This window comes from Mustelus asterias, chromosome 15 (assembly GCF_964213995.1).
Source record: "Mustelus asterias chromosome 15, sMusAst1.hap1.1, whole genome shotgun sequence".
Lineage (NCBI taxonomy): Eukaryota > Metazoa > Chordata > Chondrichthyes > Carcharhiniformes > Triakidae > Mustelus > Mustelus asterias.
In genome coordinates, this window is record NC_135815.1 from 25863375 (window position 1) to 25884918 (window position 21544).

The 21544-nt window shown below is 43.8% G+C and overlaps 1 protein-coding gene across 1 annotated transcript in view; it reads left to right on the forward strand.

Annotated features, from left to right (window-relative positions):
- Positions 1-21544, forward strand: part of LOC144504906 (amino acid transporter heavy chain SLC3A2-like) — a 74878-nt gene that overhangs the window by 47309 nt on the left and 6025 nt on the right. The window contains exons 5-6 of the mRNA XM_078230655.1: positions 10562-10702; positions 10803-10910. Coding sequence (XP_078086781.1) covers positions 10562-10702; positions 10803-10910 — 249 coding nt within the window. The remainder of the gene's footprint in view (positions 1-10561; positions 10703-10802; positions 10911-21544) is intronic.

Here is a 21544-nt window from a genome sequence, read left to right on the forward strand (position 1 = left end):
ACTGATGGATAAAGATAAGTGTAATCCTCAAGTTAAGGTGCTAAATTGGGGGAAGTCTAATTACAACAATATTAGGCAGGAACTGAAGAATGTAGATTGGGGACAGATGTTTGAGGGCAAATCAACGTCTGGCATGAGGGAGGCTTTCAAGTGTAAATTGATAAGGATTCAGGATCAGCACATTCCTGTAAGGATGAAGGATAAGTATGGCAAGTTTTGGGAACCTTGGATAACAAGAGATATTGTAAGCCAAGTCAAAGAGAAAAAGGAAGCATTTGTCATAGCTAGGAGGCTGGGAACACACGGAGCAAGTGTGGAATACAAGGAAAGTAGAAAGAACTTAAGTAAGGAGGGTTAAAAGAGGTCACGAAAAAGCATTGGCCAGGAAAATACCAAGGCTTTTTATACATATATAAACAGCAAGAGGGTACCCAGGGAGAGGATTGGCCCACTCATGGACAAGGGAGGGAATCTATATGTGGAGTCAGAGGAAATGGGTGAGGTATTAAATGAGTACTTTGCAGCAGTATTCACCAAAGAGGAGGACTTGGTGGATGATGAGTTTGGGAAAGGGTGTATAGATAGTTTGAGTCATGTTGAGATCAAAAAGGAGGAGGTATTGGGGTTCTTGAGAAACATTAAGGTAGACAAGTCCCCAGGGCCTGATGGGATATACCCCAGAATACTGAGAGAGGCAAGTGAGGAAATTGCTGGGGCCTTGAGAGAAATCTTTGTATCCTCACTGGCTACAGGGGAGGTCCCAGAGGATTGGAGAATAGCCAATGTTGTTCCTTTGTTTAAGAGGGGTAGCAAGAATAATCCAGGTAATTACAGGCCAGTGAGCCTTACAACAGTGGTAGGGAAATTATTGTAGAGGATTCTTCGAGACAAAGAATCTGAGACTGGGAAATGGCTGAAACTTTAAATAAGTTTTTTGTGTCGGTCTTCACGGTGGAAGACACAAATAGTTCACCGAATATTAACGATAGAGGGTTGGTAGGAGGAGAGGTACTCAATACAATTAATGTTACCAGGGAGGCAGTGCTTGGTAGACCAACGGGACTGAAGGTGGATAAGTCCCCGGGCCCGGATGGAATGCATCCCAGGGTACTGAAAGAAATGTCAGAGGTAATAGCGGATGCATTAGTGGTTATTTATCAAAATTCGTTGGATTCTGGGGTAGTGCCGGCGGATTGGAAAACGGTTAATGTTACGCCGCTGTTTAAAAAAGGAAATAGACAAAAGGCGGGTAACTACAGGCCGGTTAGCTTAACGTCAGTAGTTGGGAAAATGCTGGAATACATCATTAAAGAAGAAATAGCAGGCCATCTGGATAAGAATGGTTCGATTAAGCAGACGCAGCATGGATTCATGAGGGGAAAGTTGTGCTTGATGAACTTGTTGGATTTTTATGAAGATGTGACTAGTGCAGTTGACAGGGGGGAACCGGTGGATGCGGTGTTTTTGGATTTCCAAAAGGCGTTTGATAAGCTGCCTCACAAAAGGTTGCTGAAGAAGATTGGGTCACACGGAGTTGGGGGTAGGGTGTTAGCGTGGATTGGGGATTGGCTATCCGACAGGAAGCAGAGAGTCGGAATAAATGGGTGCTTTTCTGGTTGGCAGATGGTAACTAGTGGCGTGCTGCAGGGATCGGTACTGGGGCCTCAACTATTTACCATTTATATAGATGATCTGGAGGTGCGGATTGAGTGTCGGGTAACAAAGTTTGCAGACGACACAAAGATAAGTGGAAAAGTGAATCGTGTGGAGGGCGTAGAAGGCCTGCAGAGAGATTTGGACAGGCTAAGTGAGTGGGCGAGGATCTGGCAGATGGAGTATAACGTTGACAAATGCGAGGTTATTCACTTTGGAGGAAATAATAGCAAATTGGATTATTATCTAAATGGAAAAAAATTACAACATGCAACTGTGCATAGGGACCTGGGGGTCCTTGTGCATGAGACTCAAAAACCCAGTCTGCAGGTGCAACAGGTGATCAAGAAGGCAAATGGGATGTTGGCCTATATCGCAAGGGGGATAGAATATAAAAGCAGAGATGTCATGCTGCATCTGTACAGGGCATTGGTGAGACCGCAGCTGGAATACTGTGTGCTGTATTGGTCCCCTTATTTGCGGAAGGATATATTGGCCTTGGAGGGAGTGCAGAGAAGGTTCACCAGGTTGATACCAGAGATGAGGGGTGTTGATTATGAGGAGACACTGAGCAGATTGGGTTTGTACTCGTTGGAATTTAGAAGGCTGAGGGGGGATCTTATAGAGACCTATGAGATAATGAAGGGGCTGGATAGGGTAGAGGTGGAGAGATTCTTTCCACTTAGAAAGGAAGCTAGAACTAGAGGGCACAGCCTCAAAATAAAGGGGGGTCAGTTTAGGACAGAGTTGAGGTGGAACAACTTCTGTCAGAGGGTGGTGAATCTCTGAATTCTCTGCCCACTGAAGTGGTGGAGGCTACCTCGTTGAATATGTTTAAATCACGGATTCCTGATCGGTAAGGGAATTAGGGGTTATAGGGATCAGGCGGGTAAGTGGAACTGATCCACTTCAGATCAGCCATGATCTTATTGAATGGCGGGGCAGGCTCGAGGGGCTAGATGGCCTACTCCTGCTCCTATTTCTTATGTTCTTATGAGACAGGATTTATTCCCACTTGGTAATAAGTGGACATACTAGTGAGAGGCAACATGGTTTTGTGAAAGGGAGCTCGTGTCTCACTAATTTGATCGAGTTTTTCGAGGGAGTGACGAAGATGATTGATGAGGGTAGGGCAGTGGATGTTGTCTACATGGACTTCAGTAAGACCTTTGACAAGGTCCCTCCTGGCAGACTGATGCAGAAGGTGATGTTGCGTGGGATCAGAGTTGAGTGGCAAGATGGATACAAAACTGGCTCAGTCAAAGAATGATGTGGAGATGCCAGTGTTGGACTGGGGTAAACACAGTAAGAAGTTTAACAACACCAGGTTAAAGTCCAACAGGTTTATTTGGTAGCAAATGCCACTAGCTTGGAGATCACAGATCTCCACTCCACCTGACGAAGGGGCAGCGCTCCGAAAGCTAGTGGCATTTGCTACCAAATAAACCTGGTGTTGTTAAACTTTAACCTGGTGTTGTTAAACTTCTTACTCAGTCAAAGAAGACAGAGGATAGCAGTGGAAGGGTGCATTTCTGAATGGAGGGCTATGACAAGTGACGTTCCTCAGGGATCAGTGCTGGGACCTTTGCTGTTTGTAATATATATAAATGATTTGGAGGAAAATGTAACTGGTTTGATTAGTAAGTGTGCGGACGACACAAAGGTTGGTGGATTTGCGGATAGCGGTGAGGACCATCAGAGGATACAACATGATATAGATCGGTTGGAGACTTGGGCGGAGAAATGGCAGATGGAGTTTAATCCGGACAAATGTGAGGTAATGCATTTTGGAAGCTCTAATACAGATGGAAAATATACAATAAATGGCAGAACCCTTAAGAGTATTGATAGGCAAAGGCATCTGGATGTACACGTACACAGGTCACTGAAAGTGGCAATACAGGTGGAGAAGGTAGTCAAGAAGGCATACGCATGCTTACCTTCATTGGTCGGGGCATTGAGTTTAAAATTGGCAAGTCATGTTGCAGCTTTATACTGCTGCAGTATAAAGCAGCAGTTAGTTAGGCTGCTCTTGGAATATAGTGTTCAATTCTGGTCGCCAGAAGGATGTAGAGGCTTTGGAGGGGGAACAGAAAAGATTTATCAGGATGTTGCCTGGTATGAAGGGCATTAGCTATGAGGAGAGGTTGGAGAAACTTGGTTTGTTCTCACTGGAACGATAGAGGTTGAGGGGCGACCTGATAGAAGTCTACAAGATTATGAGAGGCATGGACAGAGTAGATAGTCAGAAACTTTTTCCCAGGGTGGAAGAGTCAATTACTGGGGGGCTCAGGTTTAAGGTGTGAGGGGTAAGGTTAAAAGGAGAAGTACGAGCAGATTTTTTACACAGAGTGGTGTGTGCCTGGAACTCGTTGCCGAGGGAGGTAGTGGAAGCGGATATGGTAGTGACTTTTAAGGGGCGTATTGACAAATACGTGAATAGGATGGGAATAGAGGGATATGGTTCCCGGAAGGGTAGGGGGTTTTAGTTAATTCGGGCAGAATGGTCGGCGCAGACTTGGAGGGTCAAAGAGCCTGTTCTTGAGCTGTAATTTTCTTTGTTCTTTATTTTGTTCTTTATAATATGGGGGAGGATGTCAGGACCATGGATTGGGAACAGAAAGTTCAAAAATGGAGGGCACAGAAACGTAGTGTCAGTTCAGACAGTAAGTCCAATAGTGACGGTGATCAAAGGAAGAGATCGAGAACTATTGAAAGAACATCCCACAACAGGAGGGAAAGATCAAACAGTGGTAGTTCAGAATGAGATAACAGGCGGGATAGGAAGTGTAGCTTGACAAGGTCTTGGAATATGGGTAAGACTACAAATGCTACCAGGAGTAGAAGCCCACATGCTCATGAGGTTTTGGTGGCTTCCAATAAATCAGATGAAAAAGTTATAAAAGATGCCAAACAGCAAGGACTGCATAGTTGGGGTGAATTCGGGGTATACACGGAGGTACCAGATAGGGGATAAAGAACTCTATCTCACAGATGGATTTTCATGGAAAAAATGCTTCCTGATGGAACTTATAAGGCGAAGGCCAGGCCTGTGGCAAGGGGATTTCAAGAAAATTTAGGAGACCAGGAGTTAAGGGTGGTATCACCTACGATAGGAAAGATCATTTTAAAGATCTTATTGTCTCTGTTAGCTACAAAGGCACGGAAATGCAGATCTATAGATATTTAAACTGTCTTTTTGCAGAGGCATCTGTTTCAGAGAGACATTTTTCTCCATCCTCCTAAAGAGGCATCTGTTTCAGAGAGACATTTTTCTCCATCCTCCTAAAGAGGTAGCTAACACAGAAGGGGTACTCTGGAAGTTAAATAAATGTGTATATGGGCTAAATGATGTGTCTAGAGTTTGATATTTTTTTGATAGTGTCAGTTTTGTTAATGTTAGACTGCTGCCAGTTGAAAGCAGATCCTGCGATGTTTTGCTGGCACTATGAAGGAAAACTTTGTGGTATCTTTATGATGCATGTCGATGAATTTTTGTGGGGTGGTAGTAGTGATTTTGAAGCTATTGTAATTTCTGGGCTGAGGAAGGAATTTAGGGTTGGAAGTCAGGCTTCAGGCGCTTTCAAATATACTGGGCTGGAATTGGACAGACTGAGTCAGGTGCCACTTTATGTCAGCAATCTTATTTGGAGAGTATCAGCCCAATAGCAATTAGTCGTGATAGGGCTTCACAAAAGGACATGGTCGTTTCTAAGATGGAAAAAGAGGAACTCCAAAGTTTGATTGGGCAACTGAATTGGCTAGGTCAAAGACCAGATTGTCACTAGTTTTGATATCCTAGAGTTGAGTATAAAAATGAAAGATCCTGTAGTGGAAGACATAATGAGAGCAAACAAAATGTTGGCCAAACTAAAAATGCAGGAGTGTGTTTTGGATGATGTTGGTCATCTGAAACCCATAATTTATAGTGATGCATCCTATGTCAATTTGAGTGATGGGTTTTCAAGCGTGGGAGGTTTTGTAAACTTTCTGTTGGGGGAATATGGTAAATGTTGCCCTCTTGCATGGGAAATAAAGAAAATAAGGAGAGTTGTAAAAAGTTAATGTCTTGGCACATTGGCTGCAGAGGCAATGGATTTGGCCTTTTTCATATCCCAGATATTAACAGAAATTTTAGGGTGGGTGATTTGGGTAAAATACCCATCGAGTGTCACATTGGCAATATGTCCCTTTGAGAAAATGTGCACACCACACAGAGTCTGAACGAGAGAAGGTTGAGGATAGGCATAGCCAGATTAAAGGAAGGGGGAAATATCAAAAATAAAATGGATTGATAGTAGCTATCAACTGTCCAATTGTTTTACTAAGAGGGGCTACTTCGAAGAAACTTTTGGACATTATTAAGGGAGGGCGCATCTTTCTGTGAATGTATGGTTTTTTTAATATAAAAAGGGGGGAAGGGGAAATAGAGTGTATTTTGTGTTTTCTGTTTGTCTGTGGAAAGAATATTCCTCAGAATATTTTTTTTCTCCAAGGGAGGGGGGACTGTTAGGAATGGGTTAACAGTCACTTTCCACTTAAGTTCTAAATTGGATGTTAATCATTTAATGGAAGTCATTGTGATGTATAAAGAGGTTACAAGTGGCACTGGGTGTTGGGGAGAATTGTATGTGGAGTTGAATCAAAGAATTAAATGTAGTTTATGAAGAAGCAGAACTCACGTCTCCTTTACCGAACTGCAACCAAGAGGCTCAAACACTCAACTCTCCAGACCAATTGACTTTGAATGGACTTTTCCCTTGGGTGTCCTTAATGTGTTACTGTGTCCGTATGCCTACGTATAATGATGCTTTTGGTTTCATTCATATGTGAACTCATGATTGAGGGGAAAAGGAGTGTGGTAATGTGGCCCCTTTTAAAGGGGCAATCCTTTGCTGGTCACGTGATTAGACTGGGCCCTGTGGAGAGGCTGCATGGGAAGCTGAGACAATTGGGAGCAGGAACGCATGTCCTGGGATAATCAGTTAATGAACTGTTCCTTGTTGAAGCCGCAATGAGTCACCTTCAAGTTTACTGCATATTATATCTAATCATCTAATGTACTTCTTTTGCCTACAGTTCTGAATCATATACCATGATGGGATTCAAGCACACAGACTGCACAGAGGTTAAAAACAAGGTTCCTTTATTCCACCGGCATCAAAATTGTATAAAACCTCAAAGGAAACCTTAACCTTCAAGAAACAAACTATTTACTGAAAATTTTCACAACCAATGCTCCAGATCTCTGCCCTATCCGTGGCCGTGACTCTTCATCACAGTGATTCACCAGGCTTCAACTGCTGCTCCAGCTATTGACTGCAGTCCTTCTCTCCTTTCTCTCTCCACAAGGCTTCTGATTCCTCCTTCTCCAGCCCACACTCCCCATTTAGATTCCAGCTCCCAATTTGCTGAGGACTTTGGCTCCTGTTCCAAGGGAATCATTAGGACCATCCAAATCCCCAGCTCAGCATCTTTGTGGGCTGATGACCACTACTAACAGGGACCTAGTGCCCAGCAGGGAATGCCCTGCAGAGGGCAGAGCCCAGCCTCTGATCCCAATCTGAAGTTGGATGCTAGCAGCAGGGAAATGCAGCTGAAGCTGAATTGGAATACCAAGGGCCCACTCACCTCCCCCGACACAATGACCAAGGCTTCTGATGGGTAATGGATAACGTTATGGAATATAACCCAAAAATCTAATGTAAACAAAAATTGGTTTTATAATTCTACAAATTTGAAATAGAATATGACAATTGCAAAAATATTTGGTTAATTGGGTAGTTCTCGAAGACTAAAAGCATGATAAAACATTTTCTTTTCTTTTATTCTGTAAAAGTTTATGATATATTCACAAATCCATGAGTATAATTATGAAGAGATGAAATCGCTGGGAGAAATTTTCACAGGTAAGGAAAGGTGGATTTGGGTGTATACAGTATGTTAAAACCACTAAAAGTGACATCGGGTGGAGATTCCAACATCAGCCCACCCACTTCAGGATTTCACCTGGATTTCCCTACGAATGGAAATCCTTGAGCTGTAGGGAAGGTAATGCAAACAGGCAATTAAATCTCTATATCACTGTATTCAGGGTTTAACAGTAGGGGGTCCATTTCCCAAGCTGTCAGCAACTCATCAGAGTCAACTAAGCAAGTGCACAGTGATGTGATTTTTTCAACTAAACAAAGAGGCTGAGAAAGATTTGATTAATGAAAGTAAAGAGCTCCAGTCATGCTGACCAGGTGAGTGGCTGATGCTGCTTACAGCATTCCTCTCAAAGTGTTTCTACCTCGTGCCAGGTAATAGCTCGCATCTCTAAAGTCACTTTACTTGTCTTGCATTTCACCCATCTTCAGCTGCATTTCCCTGCTGCTCGCGTCCAGTACTTTATGGGAGCAGCTTATGCAGCTTTACTTTACTTTACACCTCTGGTGAAGAACGAGAGGAGCAACAGCACCAGGACGAGCAGCAGCAACAGCCAATGCCTTCTCAGCAGCCATATGCCACTCCACGGATCAGGGATGAACACCAAGCTCCAGCTCAAAGAATGCAATACCTACACCTCAGGTTTTAGAGGAAGAGGATCACTTCTCTTGACATGTGTGGGCATCAGTGCCTCAGGAGGCTTAGGTTTTCATGGCAGATCATTGCTGACATCTGCAGTCATTTTGTGCTTTCTTCTCCAGCGAAGAGACAAAGTAGAGTTAGGTATTAGAAATGACTTGCATGGATAGGAGGAAAGGAAAATGTTTGTAGAGCACAGCCATGAGGGATAGATGCCAGAGGGAAATAGATGGGAATATGCGGTGTCTGGAGAGAGAGGAATGAATGCAGCTGGAAGATATGTTGTTCTGAGGAGTGCTGTGCAGGAGGAAACTGGAAAAGTCAGTCCATAGGAGTTGGCACCTGAAAGTGCAGTGCCACTCACCTTTCCCATCACCCTGAGGTCCTGAGTCATTTTGACCTGTCTCTAGGTTGGAAGGACTACATTTTCTGACTTCTGTGACCACTTCTATGCATGCCTGCTTCATTGGCTACCTCTTCCTGTCCTATGTTATGATCCAAGTTGATGTTATAACTGGACGGGGAGATCCCAGAATGGAATATTGGCTCAAAAGACCATAACTTTTTGTGATAACCCCCATGAGTTCTATGGGGAATCTCACTGATCTCCCAGTGGGGCTCATTGAATACGAGTTCCCTTGGTAACATCTGGCTTCTCAGGGAAGCTAAGACTCCACCCCTTCTCCCCCACTGATGAGAATCACATTGTGCAATACAGAAGCCATAGAGTGCTGTAAATTCCCATTACCTACCTCACTGAAAAACAGGCGAGAAAACCTACCGTTTTCTCTCCCATTCGACACTTAGAGAATTTTTCTGAGAATTCTAAGTGTGTGGTTACTGCAATTGTTGCTTTAACTCAGAACACTGTTTACTTTTCCTTGGATCTTCTGAACAATACCTTGGCCTCTGTTTTCTTAACTCCTTAAGACATCCTTTCTGTCCCAACTCTTTGGTTATCTGGACAAGAATTGGTACTTTAAAAAGTTTGCCTTTTTGCAGCACCTGTCCTGTCCGGTTTTTATTCTGGCAGAGTTAAGGAATATTCACTCCCCAGTGTCCTGTCTCCAATTACAATATATCCAGCTAAAACTAAAACTTAACAGCTTTTCTACCTTACAAAGGCCTTCAGTTGCAAAGCAACGACTGCTGCTTCTATTCACGCTTCATGTAACGCTCTCTAAGCACAATAGAAACACAGTTGGACTTAACCAACCCCCACACATACTAACACCTTTTATCCAGCATGAATCGAACTATAGGTTTTACCCTTCCAGGCATAGAAACATTTAATTAAACATACCTAAAGCAATATCATATTTCTAATGCTTACCAATACAAATATAATCCCTTAAAACTAACTTTGTTTTCCTAACACCTTGTGAAAGATTGCCACAGTGCAGCCTGTCAAGTCTCATGACAGGACTTTCAGGTAAGAGTGAAAACCTGGGAAGAGTCTTACCAGGTAAACCCCCTATTCCTGTAGTCACTGCAGACTTGGAATCTATATGCAGTTCAACCATTCTGATCCTTGATGGGATTTTTTAAGTTAGAAATTCTTCTTTTGATATGGGGAGTAACCCTATATATCCACTCTGATATTTTGGGGAATCCAGAAGCAGGATCCCAATACCGTAGCTGCGTTCAAGAGCTATGGCAAAGCCTGCTCCATTTGGGTCTCTGCCATTTCAGCAAGTTATGAAGAAAATGCCAAGCTCTGTCCCCAAAACACCAGGAAAATTCTAGAATTCCATGTTACAAAAGCAGTTTGAATTATTCAATTGCTATACCTAGTTAAATAGGCTTACCTTTCTCTTCCTTCATTAGGCTTAATTGAGAGGGTTTTCAACATTGCAAGAATTCCATGTTACAAATCTTTGTAACATGTGTGACAAATGTCATTGGGCGGCACGGTAGCACAGTGGTTAGCACTGCTGCTTCACAGCTCCAGGGTCCCGGGTTCGATTCCCGGTTCGGGTCACTGTCTGTGTGGAGTTTGCACATTCTCCTCGTGTTTGCGTGGGTTTCCTCCGGGTGCTCCGGTTTCCTCCCACAGTCCAAAGATGTGCGGGTTAGGTTGATTGGCCAGGTTAAAAAAATTGCCCCTTAGAGTCCTGGGATGCGTAGGTTAGAGGGATTAGCGGGTAAAATATGTGGGGGTAGGGCCTGGGTGGGATTGTGGTCGGTGCAGACTCGATGGGCCGAATGGCCTCCTTCTGCACTGTAGGGTTTCTATGATTCTATGATTCTATGAATTGTCCTACGAAAATCATACGTTCTGTAGGAACATGTATTTTATGTGTAAATGATATAGCTATCTGTATATCTGATCTTTTTGTAGTTCGTCAAAGGACATTTTTCATCTGTGACCATAAAAAGAAGTGGCGGAATATATGCTAGATTATTTATAATGCTTCTCTTTTCAATGCCTGGGACTCCAATCATTTATTATGGCGATGAAATTGGTCTCAAAGACTACAAGGTAATCAGAAACCTACTCGTGCAATCAGATTACCATAATATTTTAAGTAATTGACTCATAAATGTTTGGATTGGTTTTGTTGTTCTACTTCCCATAATAGGTAACAACACATCCTCTAATGCGGTGGGACGATACCAAATTTGCCGGATTCACTAAAAGTTCTCCTTGGGTATTACCAGATTTGAGTGCTTATACCCCCAGTGTTTTGGTACGTATGACTATTTGGCATAATATGTTATAATTACTATAATATTGTCACGGAACTCATGACTAGAATACAAATAGGTAACCATTCTTGAATCTAATTTGATAATATGTGGCACGGTGACACAGTGGTTAGCACTCACAACACCAGGGACCCAGGTTCGATTCCGGCCTTGGTGACTGTGCAGAGTCTGCATGTTCTCCCCGTGTCTGCATGGGTTTCCTCCGGGTGCTCCAGTTCCCTCCCACAGTCCAAAGATGTGTGGGTTAGCTTGATTGGCCATGCTAAATTGACCTTTAGTGTCAGGACAATTAACAGGGTAAATATGTGGGGTTATGGGGACGAGGCCTGGGTGGGATTGTTGTTGGTGCAGGCTTGATAAGCCAAATGGCCTCCTTCTGCACTGTAGGAGTTCTATAACCTAAAACGAAAAGACCTGTAGCATATGAGTAAGTTTCTGTGTTAAGTTTATATCATGATCTGTTTAACATGCCTAAAGGACAGAAACAGTGTATCTGTTAATAAAAAATGAAAGGCAAATCAAATGCATAATATTTAGATACTGGAAATATTAAATAAGATCAAGAATTGCTGGAATACTCAGCAGGCCAGACAGTGTCTGTGGAGACAGAAACACAATTAAGGGGATGAACTTTAACTTACAGGAAGTTATTTGGCTGTGGTAAATTTGAGATAAGCTATCTTGTCTTCATGCCCAATGATCTTCTTGAGATCAGCGAAGATCATTTTTATTTTTGGGATGCATGTCTTCTGATTCTCCAGGTAAATCCAGAGAACGTCTTCATTCCAGGTTATACCTTTATTTATGTTTGCTTCAGTGTCGGAAAATCCTTCAGCCTGGCCAGAATTGCATCCAAGCAAACCAGACAGTTTGGTGCAGTCTTGTGTTTGCCTTTACTTCCAACATTGCGCACACTGCAAGTGTGGGGTTGGAAGTAGTTGCAAAGGGGAGGTTAAAAGTATGGAAACTGACACAGCATCATGCAGCCAACTCCAGCCCACTGACTTTCACATTTAACTGTGCTTGAAAGCAACTCCCTTGGAAGAGTTAGGTTGTCAACTTCAATAAATTGTTCAACTACAATGATAACATGGTTTTTGCAATTGAACAGTAGAGGACAACTGAAGCATTAACATAGAAGCAATTGAGGGGGCTGAAATCATGACAGGAAATATGCCAATAAGCACTAAAACCTTACAGCTGCTTTGCATGATTGTGTGAAAGCCTTTGTCCACAGTGCTTGTGCTGAGAGATTATTTTCACAAATTTGGAGATTACTTTCGGAACTTTGGAGGTTTGTAAATCAAATCTCCACAAAACGACTAGCAGCATAACAGCATCAGCAACAGAAGAAGCAGCAAGAATAGTATAAAGGTAAAGGGTGGGACCATAATGTTCAAAGAACCGTGGATGTCAAGGGATATACAGGATTGGATAAGGAATGAAAGGGAGGCTTATGGTAGATACTGGAAGCCCCAAACAGTGGATGCCCTAGAAGAGCACAAAGTGCAGGAGAGTACTAAATAATGAAATTAGGAGAGTGAAGAGGGGACATGAAAAAACACAGGCGGGCAAGGGGGGTGCGTGCGCGCGTGCGTGTTTATGTGCATGCACGCATGTGTGTGTGCGCGCGTGCACTAATGTGGTACCATTACTGAAGAAGGGAAAAACTAGGTAATTAAAGGCCAATGAGTCTCATCAGTGGTAGGGAAATTATTGGAAACATTTCTGAGGGACAAAATTAATCTCTGCTTGGAGAGGCAAGAATTAATTAAGGATCATAGAATCCCTACAGTGCAGAAGGAGGCCATTCGGCCCATCGAGTCTGCACCAACCACAATCCCACCCTAGCCCTATTCCTGTAACCCCCATGTTTACCCTGCTAATCCCCTGATGTTAAGGGGCAAATTAGCGTGGCCAGTCATCCTAACCTGCACATATTTGGACTGTGGGAGGAAACCAGAGCACCCGGGGGAAACCCACGCAGACACGTGGAAAATGTGCAAACTCCACACAGGATAGTCAGCATGGCTTTATCAGAGGGTAATCATTTGATTGAATTTTTCACAGAGGTGACTAGGTGTGTAGATGAGGGCAGTGCAATTTATGTAGTCAACATGGACTTCAGTAAGACTTTTGACAAGATCCTGCATGGGAGACTGATCAAGAAGGTAAGAGCCCACGGGATCACGGCAATTTGGCAAATTGGATCCAAAATTGGCTTAATGGTAGGAGGCAGAGGGCGATAGTTGAAGGTTGTTTTTATGACTGGACGCCTGTTTCCAGTGGTGTACCGCAGAGATCGATGCAAAGGAATACACAATGAACGGTAGGATGTTAGGAAGTATAGAGGACCAGAGGGACCTTGGGGTGCATATCCAAAGTTCCCTGAAGACAATAGGATGGGGAGATGAGGTGGTTAAGAAGGCATATGGGATACTACCCTTTTTAGCCACGACATAGAATATAAGAGTAGGAATGATGCAGCTGTATAAAACACTCGTTAGGACACAGCTGAAGTACTAGTGGCAGTAAGAATGAATGGCTCCTTGAGTTTACAGTTTTCACTGGTTTCCTCCAGTTACAGGGTGTAAGAGGAAATTTCTGAGGTGTTCCCTGGGGTGCTCTGTACTTGTTGAACCTCACTCAACCGATACATAAACTATGAAAGACAGTATATAGTTAAAGAACAAAAAGGAATTTATTTGCTAATGCATGCATTAGGAGAGAGACACTGTCAATGAGGGTTGACTGCCCTCTCTGACCTAATATTGTAAGGTAAAATTATTATATTATTCTGAACATTTCAATATCCTGCCTAGTCTCATCAATTAGACTGGAGGGTCCAATCACAATATTCAACATTATTACCTTAGTCAATAATGTTCCACCTGTCAACAGGAATAGGAGCTTATTAGCTTATTGCCCATGTGGGTTCCTTCCCCTTTACCTAGGAAACCTTACCCACGTCATTACCAGTAACCAAGGCCATAGCCAACATCTATGATTTTTTAATTGGTGAAAGGAGTCACTCTTCCGCTGGAACCTGAGCTTCCTTTTATCAGCTTGAGAGACTGCTCCAGCCTTGCTACCCATGAATGAATTTACTCCCTTAAATTGCAGGCCTATGATTAAACTTGTTTTTGCGTATCATATATATGGCACTTTATAATTACATTAACCTAGTCTACTTATGATAGTAAAACTAAAATGAAGGGCCTCATACAGAGATCGATGCAAGGGAATACACAATGAACAATAGGATATTAGGAAGTACAGAGGACCAGAAGGACCTTGGGTTGCATATCCAATGTTCCCTGAAGGCAGTAGGATGGGTAGATGAGATGGTTAAGAAGGCATGTGGGATACTACCCTTTTTAGCTGAGACATAGAATATAAGAGTAGGGATGATGGAGCTGTATAAAACACTTGTTAGACCACAGCTGAAGTACTAGTGGCAGTAAGAGTGAACAGCTCCTTGAACCATAGAACCCCGTAGAAAATTACAGCTCAGAAACAGACCTTTTGGCCCTTCTTGTCTGTGCCGAACCATTCTTTGCCTAGTCCCACTTGCCTGCTCTTGGACCATATCCCTTCACACCCCTCTCATCCATGAACCCGTCCAAGTTTTTCTTAAATGTTAAAAGTGACTCCGCATTTACCACTTTATCCGGCAGCTCATTCCACACTCCCACCACTCTCTGCGTGAAGGAGTCCCCCCTAATATTCCCTTTAAACCTTTCTCCTTTCACCCTTAACCCATGCCCTCTGGTTTTTTTCTCCCCTAGCCTCAGTGGAAAAAGCCTGCTTGCATTCACTCTATCTATACCCATCAAAATCTTATACACCTCTATCAAATCTCCCCTCATTCTTCTACGCTCCAGGGAATAAAGTCCCAACCTATTCAATCTCTCTCTGTAACTCAGCTTCTCAAGTCCCGGCAACATCCTTGTGAACCTTCTCTGCACTCTTTCAACCTTATTTACATCCTTCCTGTAACTGGGTGACCAAAACTGTACACAATACTCCAAATTCGGCCTCACCAGTGCCTTATATAACCTTACCATAACACTCCAACTTTTATACTCGATACTCCGATTTATAAAGGCCAATGTACCAAAGGCATTCTTTACGACCCTATCCACCTGTGACATCACTTTTAGAGACTTCTGTACCTGTATTCCCAGATCCCTCTGTTCAACTGCACTCTTCAGTGTCCTACCATTTACCCTGTACGTTCTACTTTTGTTTGTCCTTCCAAAGTGCAATATCTCACACTTGTCTGCATTAAATTCCATTTGCCATTTTCCAGCCCATTTTTCTAGTTGGTCCAAATCCCTCTGCAAGCTTTGAAAACCTTCCTCACTGTCCACTACACCTCCAATCTTTGTATCATCAGCAAATTTGCTGATCCAATTTACCACATTATCATCCAGATCATTGATATAGATGACAAACAACAATGGACCAAACACCGATCCCTGCGGCACACCACTAGTCACAGGCTAGTCCACTCAGAGAAGCAATCCTACACAACCACTCTCTGGCTTCTTCCATTGAGCCAGTGTCTAATCCAATTTACTACCTCCCCATGTATACCCAGCGACTGAACCTTCCTACCTAACCTCCCATGAGGGACCTTGTCAAAGGCCTTGCTGAAATCCAGGTAGACAATATCCACCGCCTTACCTTCATCCACTTTCCTGGTAACCTCCTCGAAAAACTCTAACAGATTGGTCAAACATGACCTACCATGCACAAAGCCATGTTGACTCTCCCTAATAAGTCCCTGTCTATCCAAATATTTGTAGATCCTATCCCTTATCACACCACCGACGTCAAACTTACAGGCCTATAATTTCCCAGATTTCTTTTGGAACCTTTTTAAACAACGGAACAACATGAGCCACCCTCCAATCATCCGACACCTCCCCCGTGGATACTGACATTTTAACTATGTCTGCCAGGGCCCCTGCAAGTTCAACATTAGCTTCCCTCAAGGTCCATGGGAATACCATGTCCGGTCCTGGGGATTTATCCACTCCGATTTGCCTCAAGACTGCAAGCACCTCCTCCCCTTTAATCTGTAAAGGTTCCATGACCTCCCTACCTGTTTGCCCTATTTCCGTAGACTCCATGCCCGTTTCCTCAGTAAATACGGATGCAAAAAAACCATTTAGTATCCCCCCATCTCTTTTGGTTCCATACACAGTCTACCACTCTGGTCTTCAAGAGGACCAATTTTATTCCTCACTATCCTTTTGCTCCTAACATACCTTTAGAAGCTCTTTGGATTTTCCTTCACCCTGTCTGCCAAAGCAACCTCATGTTTTCTTTAAGCCCTCCTGATTTCCCTCTTAAGTAGCTTCTTGCACTTTTTATACTCCTCGAGCATCTGATCTGTTCCTTGCTGCCTGTACATTTCATACAACTCTCTCTTCCTCTTAATCAGTGTTACAATCTCCCTCGAGAACCAAGGTTCCTATTTACTTTGCCTTTAATCCTGACAGGAACATACAAATTCTGCACTCTCAAAATTTCTCCTTTGAATGCCTCCCACTTTCCATTTACATCCTTACCAGAGAACAGCCTGTGCCAATTCACACTTCCCAGATCCTTTCTCATTTCATCAAATTTGGCCTTTTTCCAGTTCAGAACTTCAACCCGAGGACCAGATCTATCCTTATCCATGATCAGGTTGAAACTAATGGCATTATGATCACTGGATCCAAAGTGTTCCCTCACTCTCACATCCCTCACCTGCCCTAACTCATTTCCCAATAGGAGATCCAATATCGCATCGTCCTTAGTTGGCACCTCTATATACTGATGTAGAAAATTTTCCTGAACACATTTTACAAACTCTACCCCGTCTAAACCTTTAACTGTATGCAAGTCCCAATCTATATGTGGAAAATTAAAATTCCCTTGAGTTTACAGTTTTCACTGGTTTCCTCCAGATACAGGGCATCAGTGACAGCATGAATTTTCTTAAATTATTTTCTATTTCCTCTATTTCTATAGCTCGTGGGGCTAAAGGGATTAAGGGATCTGGGGGCAAGGTGGGATCAGGATATTGAATTTGATGATCAGCCTGATCAAAATGAATAATGGAATAGGGCTGAATGGCCTACGTCTGCTTCTATTTTCTATGTTTTCATGTTTCAGGGGATGTGGCCAATGCTGGCTAGGCCATAATTTATTGTCCATCCCTAATTGCCCTTGAAAAGGTGGTGGTGAGTTGCCGCCTTAAACCATTGCAGTTCAAGTGTTGTGTTACACCCACAGTGCTGTTAGGCAGTGGTGGTGTCCCCATGTATCTTGTGTCCTTGTCCTAGGTGGGAGAGGTTGTAGGTTTGGAAGATGATGAAAAAGCCTTAGCGAGTTACTGCAGTGCATCTTGTATTTCGAACGTAATGTTGCCAGTGTGTGTCAGTGGCGTAGGAAATGAATGATGGAGGTGGTGGATGGGGTGCCAGTCAAGTGGTCTGCTTTGTCCTGGGTGTTATTGAGCTTTCTGAGTGGTGTTGGAGCTGCACTTTTTGTGGAAAGTGGAGAGTATTCCATCACACTCCTGACTTGTGCCTTGTAGATGGTGGACAGACTTTGGGGCATCAGGAGATGAGTTACTCTCTGCAGAATTCCCAATCTCTAACATACTTTCGTAGCCAAAGTATTTATATGACTGGTCCAGTTCTGTTTCTGGTCAATGATAATCCATCGGATGTTAGAGTCATAGAGGTTTACAGCATGGAAACCGGCCCTTCAGCCCAACTTTTCCATGCTGCCCTTATTTTTTTTTAAAACCCCTAAGCTAATCCCAATTGCCAACATTTGGCCCATATCCCTCTATACCCATCATACCCATGCTTTTTAAAAGATAAAATTGTACCCGCCTCTACTACTACTACCTCTGGCAGCTTGTTCCAGACACTCACCACCCTCTGTGTGAAACAATTGCCCCTCTGGACACTTTTGTATCTCTCCCCTCTCACCTTAAACCTATGCCCTCTAGTTTTAGACTCCCCTACCTTTGGGAAAAGATATTGACTATCTACCTTGTCTATGCCCCTCATTATTTTGTAGACCTCTATAAGGTCACCCCTCAGCCTCCTACGCTCCAGAGAAAAAAGTCCCAGCCTATTCAGCCTCTCCTTATAACTCAATCCATCAAGTCCGGTAGCATCCTAGTAAATCTTTTCTGCACTCTTTCTAGTTTAATAATATCCTTTCTATAATAGGGTGACCAGAATTGCACACAGTATTCCAAGTGTGGCCTTACCAATGTCTTGTACAACTTCAACAAGACGTCCCAACTCCTGTATTCAATGTTGAAAGTGGAAAAATTCAGTGATGATAATGCCAGCAATGATCATTGCCTCGCACTTGTGTGGCATTTATCAGCCCAATCCTAAATGTTGTCCAAGTCTTGTTGCATAGGGACACGGATTGCTTTAGTATCTGAGTAGTGAATGGTGCTGAACATCGTGCAATGATCTGTGAACATACCCATTTCTGACCATATGATGGAGGGAAGGTCCTTAACAAAGCAGCGGGAGATAGTTGGACCTAGGTTACTATCCTGAGGAACTCCTGCATTGATGCCCGGAGACTGGGTTGATTGACATGATGTGGAGATGCCAGCGTTGGACTGGGGTAGGCACAGTAAGAAGTCTCACAACACCAGGTTAAAGTCCAACAGGTTTATTTGGTAGCACGAGCTTTTGGAGCACTGCTCCTTCATCAGGTGGGTGGAGGATTGGGTTCACAAACAGGGCATATATAGACACAGACTCAATTTACAAGATAATGGTTGGAATGCGAGTCTTAACAGGTAATCAAATCTTTACAGGTGCAGACAATGCGAGTGGAGAGAGGGTTAAGTACAGGTTTAAGAGGTGTGAATTGTTTCGAACCAGAACAGTTAGTGAGATTTTGCAAGCCAAGGCAAGTCATGGGGGTTACAGATAGTGTGACATGAACCCAAAATCCCGGTTGAGGCTGTCTTCGTGTGTGCGGAACTTGGCTGTCAGTTTTTGCTCAGTGATTCTGCATTGTCATGTGTCGTGAAGGCCACCTTGGAGAATGCTTACCTGAGGATCAGAGGCTGAATGCCGTTGACTGCTGAAGTGTCCCCCGACAGGAAGGGAACACTCCTGCCTGGAGATTGTCAAGCGATGTCCATTCATCCGTTGTCGTAGCATCTGCATGGTTTCGCCAATGTACCATGTCTCGGGACATCCTTTCCTGAAACTTATCAGGTCGATAACATTGGCTGAGTTTCAAGAGTACGTACCGTGTACCTGGTGGATGGTGTTCTCACATGAGATGATGGCATCCGTGTCAGTGATCCAGCATGTCTTGCAGAGGTTGCTGTAGCAGGATTGTGTGGTTTCGTGGTCGCTGTTCCCCTGAAGTCTGGGTAGTTTGCTCCAGACAGGACAGCCAGTGAGACTCTGCAGGTCCAGGCAAGCTGTGAGTCCTGTCTGGAGACAATACACATCTCTTTAGTCTGTCTTGATGCTCTCTCCACTCTCATTGTTTGTATCTTAAAGACTTGATTAGTTGTAAGTATTCGCATTCCAACCATTATTCTGTAAATTGAGTTTGTGTCTTTATATGCCCTGTTTGTGAACAGAATTCCCACTCACCTGAGGAAGGGGCTTAAGGCTCTGAAAGCTTGTGGCTTTTGCTACCAAATAAACCTGTTGGACTTTAGCCTGGTGTTGTTAAACTTCTTACTGTGTTTACCCCAATCCAACGCCGGCATCTCCACATCAGATTCTGTGTATACAGAGGGCTTGTCCATAGGGGATGGCTTCTTTAATGTGTTTCGGGTGGAAGCTGGAGAAATGGAGCATCGTGAGGTTATCCGTGGGCTTACAGTACAGTGAAGTGCTGAGGTGACCGTCCTTGATGATGAAGATGCATGTGTCTAAGAATGCAACCGATTCTGGAGAGTAGTCCATGGTGAGTCTAATGGTGGGATGGAACTTGTTGATGTCATCATATCGTTGTTTCAGTGAGTGTTCGCCGTGAGTCCAAAGGAAAAAAATGTCATCGATGTATCTAGTGTATAGCATCAATTGAATGTCCTGTGCAGTGAAGAGGTCTTGTTCAAACTGTGCATGAAGATGTTGGCATATTGAGGTGTGAGTTTGGTTCCCATGGCTGTTCCATCTGTCTGGATGAAGAACTGGTTGTTGAAGGTGAAGACGTTGGGTCCAGGATGAAGCGGATGAGTTGTAGAATTGCATCTCGAGATTGGTAGTTGTCGGCGTTAAGTACTGAGGCAGTTGTAGCAATGCCATCGTCGTGGGGGATGCTGGTGCAGAGTGCCAAGACATCCCTTGTGACTAGGAGTGTTCCTGGTTCAACTGCTCCATGGGTGCTGAGTTTCTGTAAGAAGTCCATAGTGTTGTGACAGAAGCTGGAGGTTCTTTGTACGATAGGGGCGGCATGGTAGCACAGTGGTTAGCACTGCTGCTTCACAGCTCCAGGGACCTGGGTTCGATTCCCGGCTTGGGTCACTGTCTGTGTGGAGTTTGCACATTCTCCTCATGTCTGCGTGGGTTTCCTCCGGGTGCTCCAGTTTCCTCCCACAGTCCAAAGATGTGCGGGTTAGGTTGATTGGCCATGCTAAAATTGCCCCTTAGTGTCCTGAGATGCGTAGGTTAGAGGGATTAGCGGGTAAATGTGTAGGGATATGGGAGTAGGGCCTGGGTGGGATTGTGGTCGGTGCAGACTTGATGGGCCGAATGGCCTGTTTCTGCACTGTAGTGTTTCTATGATTTCTATGATTTCTATGCCTTCGACGTAGCCAGAGAAGTTCTCACACGCTGCCTGATACGATGGGACAGCCGGGTGTGTTGGCCTTATGTATCTTTGGGAGGCAGTAAAGATTTCCTGTGCAGGGAGTACGTGGGATGAGTGCAAGGAGGGTGCTCTGAAGGTCCGGATCAAAGGTCTTGATCAGTCTGAGTTGATGGGTGTGTTCTTTGGTCAGATCTGTGGGTAACTGTGGTGTTCCTCATTGTTCAGTTTTCGGTACACCTTGCAATAATCCATTCTGTTCAGTATGACAGTGGCCCCTCCTTTGCTGGTTTGATGACGATGTTGCGGTTGGTTTTGAGAGCATGGATGGCATTGCGTTGTGCTTGGATGACGTTCGGGGCTGTCTTGTGAGTGTGGCTGATGTATCAGGCATTGACATTGATTGACCTCCAACAACCACAACTATTTTCCTTTGTGCAAGATATGACTCCAACCAGTGGAGAGTTTTCCCGTTGACCCCAATTTTAATGGGGCTTGATACCACAGTCAGTCAAATGCTACCTTAATGTCAAGGGCAGTCACTCATATCTGTCCTCTTGAGTTCAGCTATTTTGTCCATGTTTGGACTAAGGTTGTAATGTGGTCAAGAGCTGAGTGGCCCTGACAGAACTCAAATTGAGCACAATGAGCAGGTTATTGCAAAGTAAATGCTGCTTGATAGCACTGTTGAAGACACCTTCCATCACTTTACTGATGATCAAGAGTAGACGAATGGAGTGATAGTTGTCCAATTGGTTTTGTTTTTTTTTGTTGACAGAACATACCTGGGCAATTTTCCTCA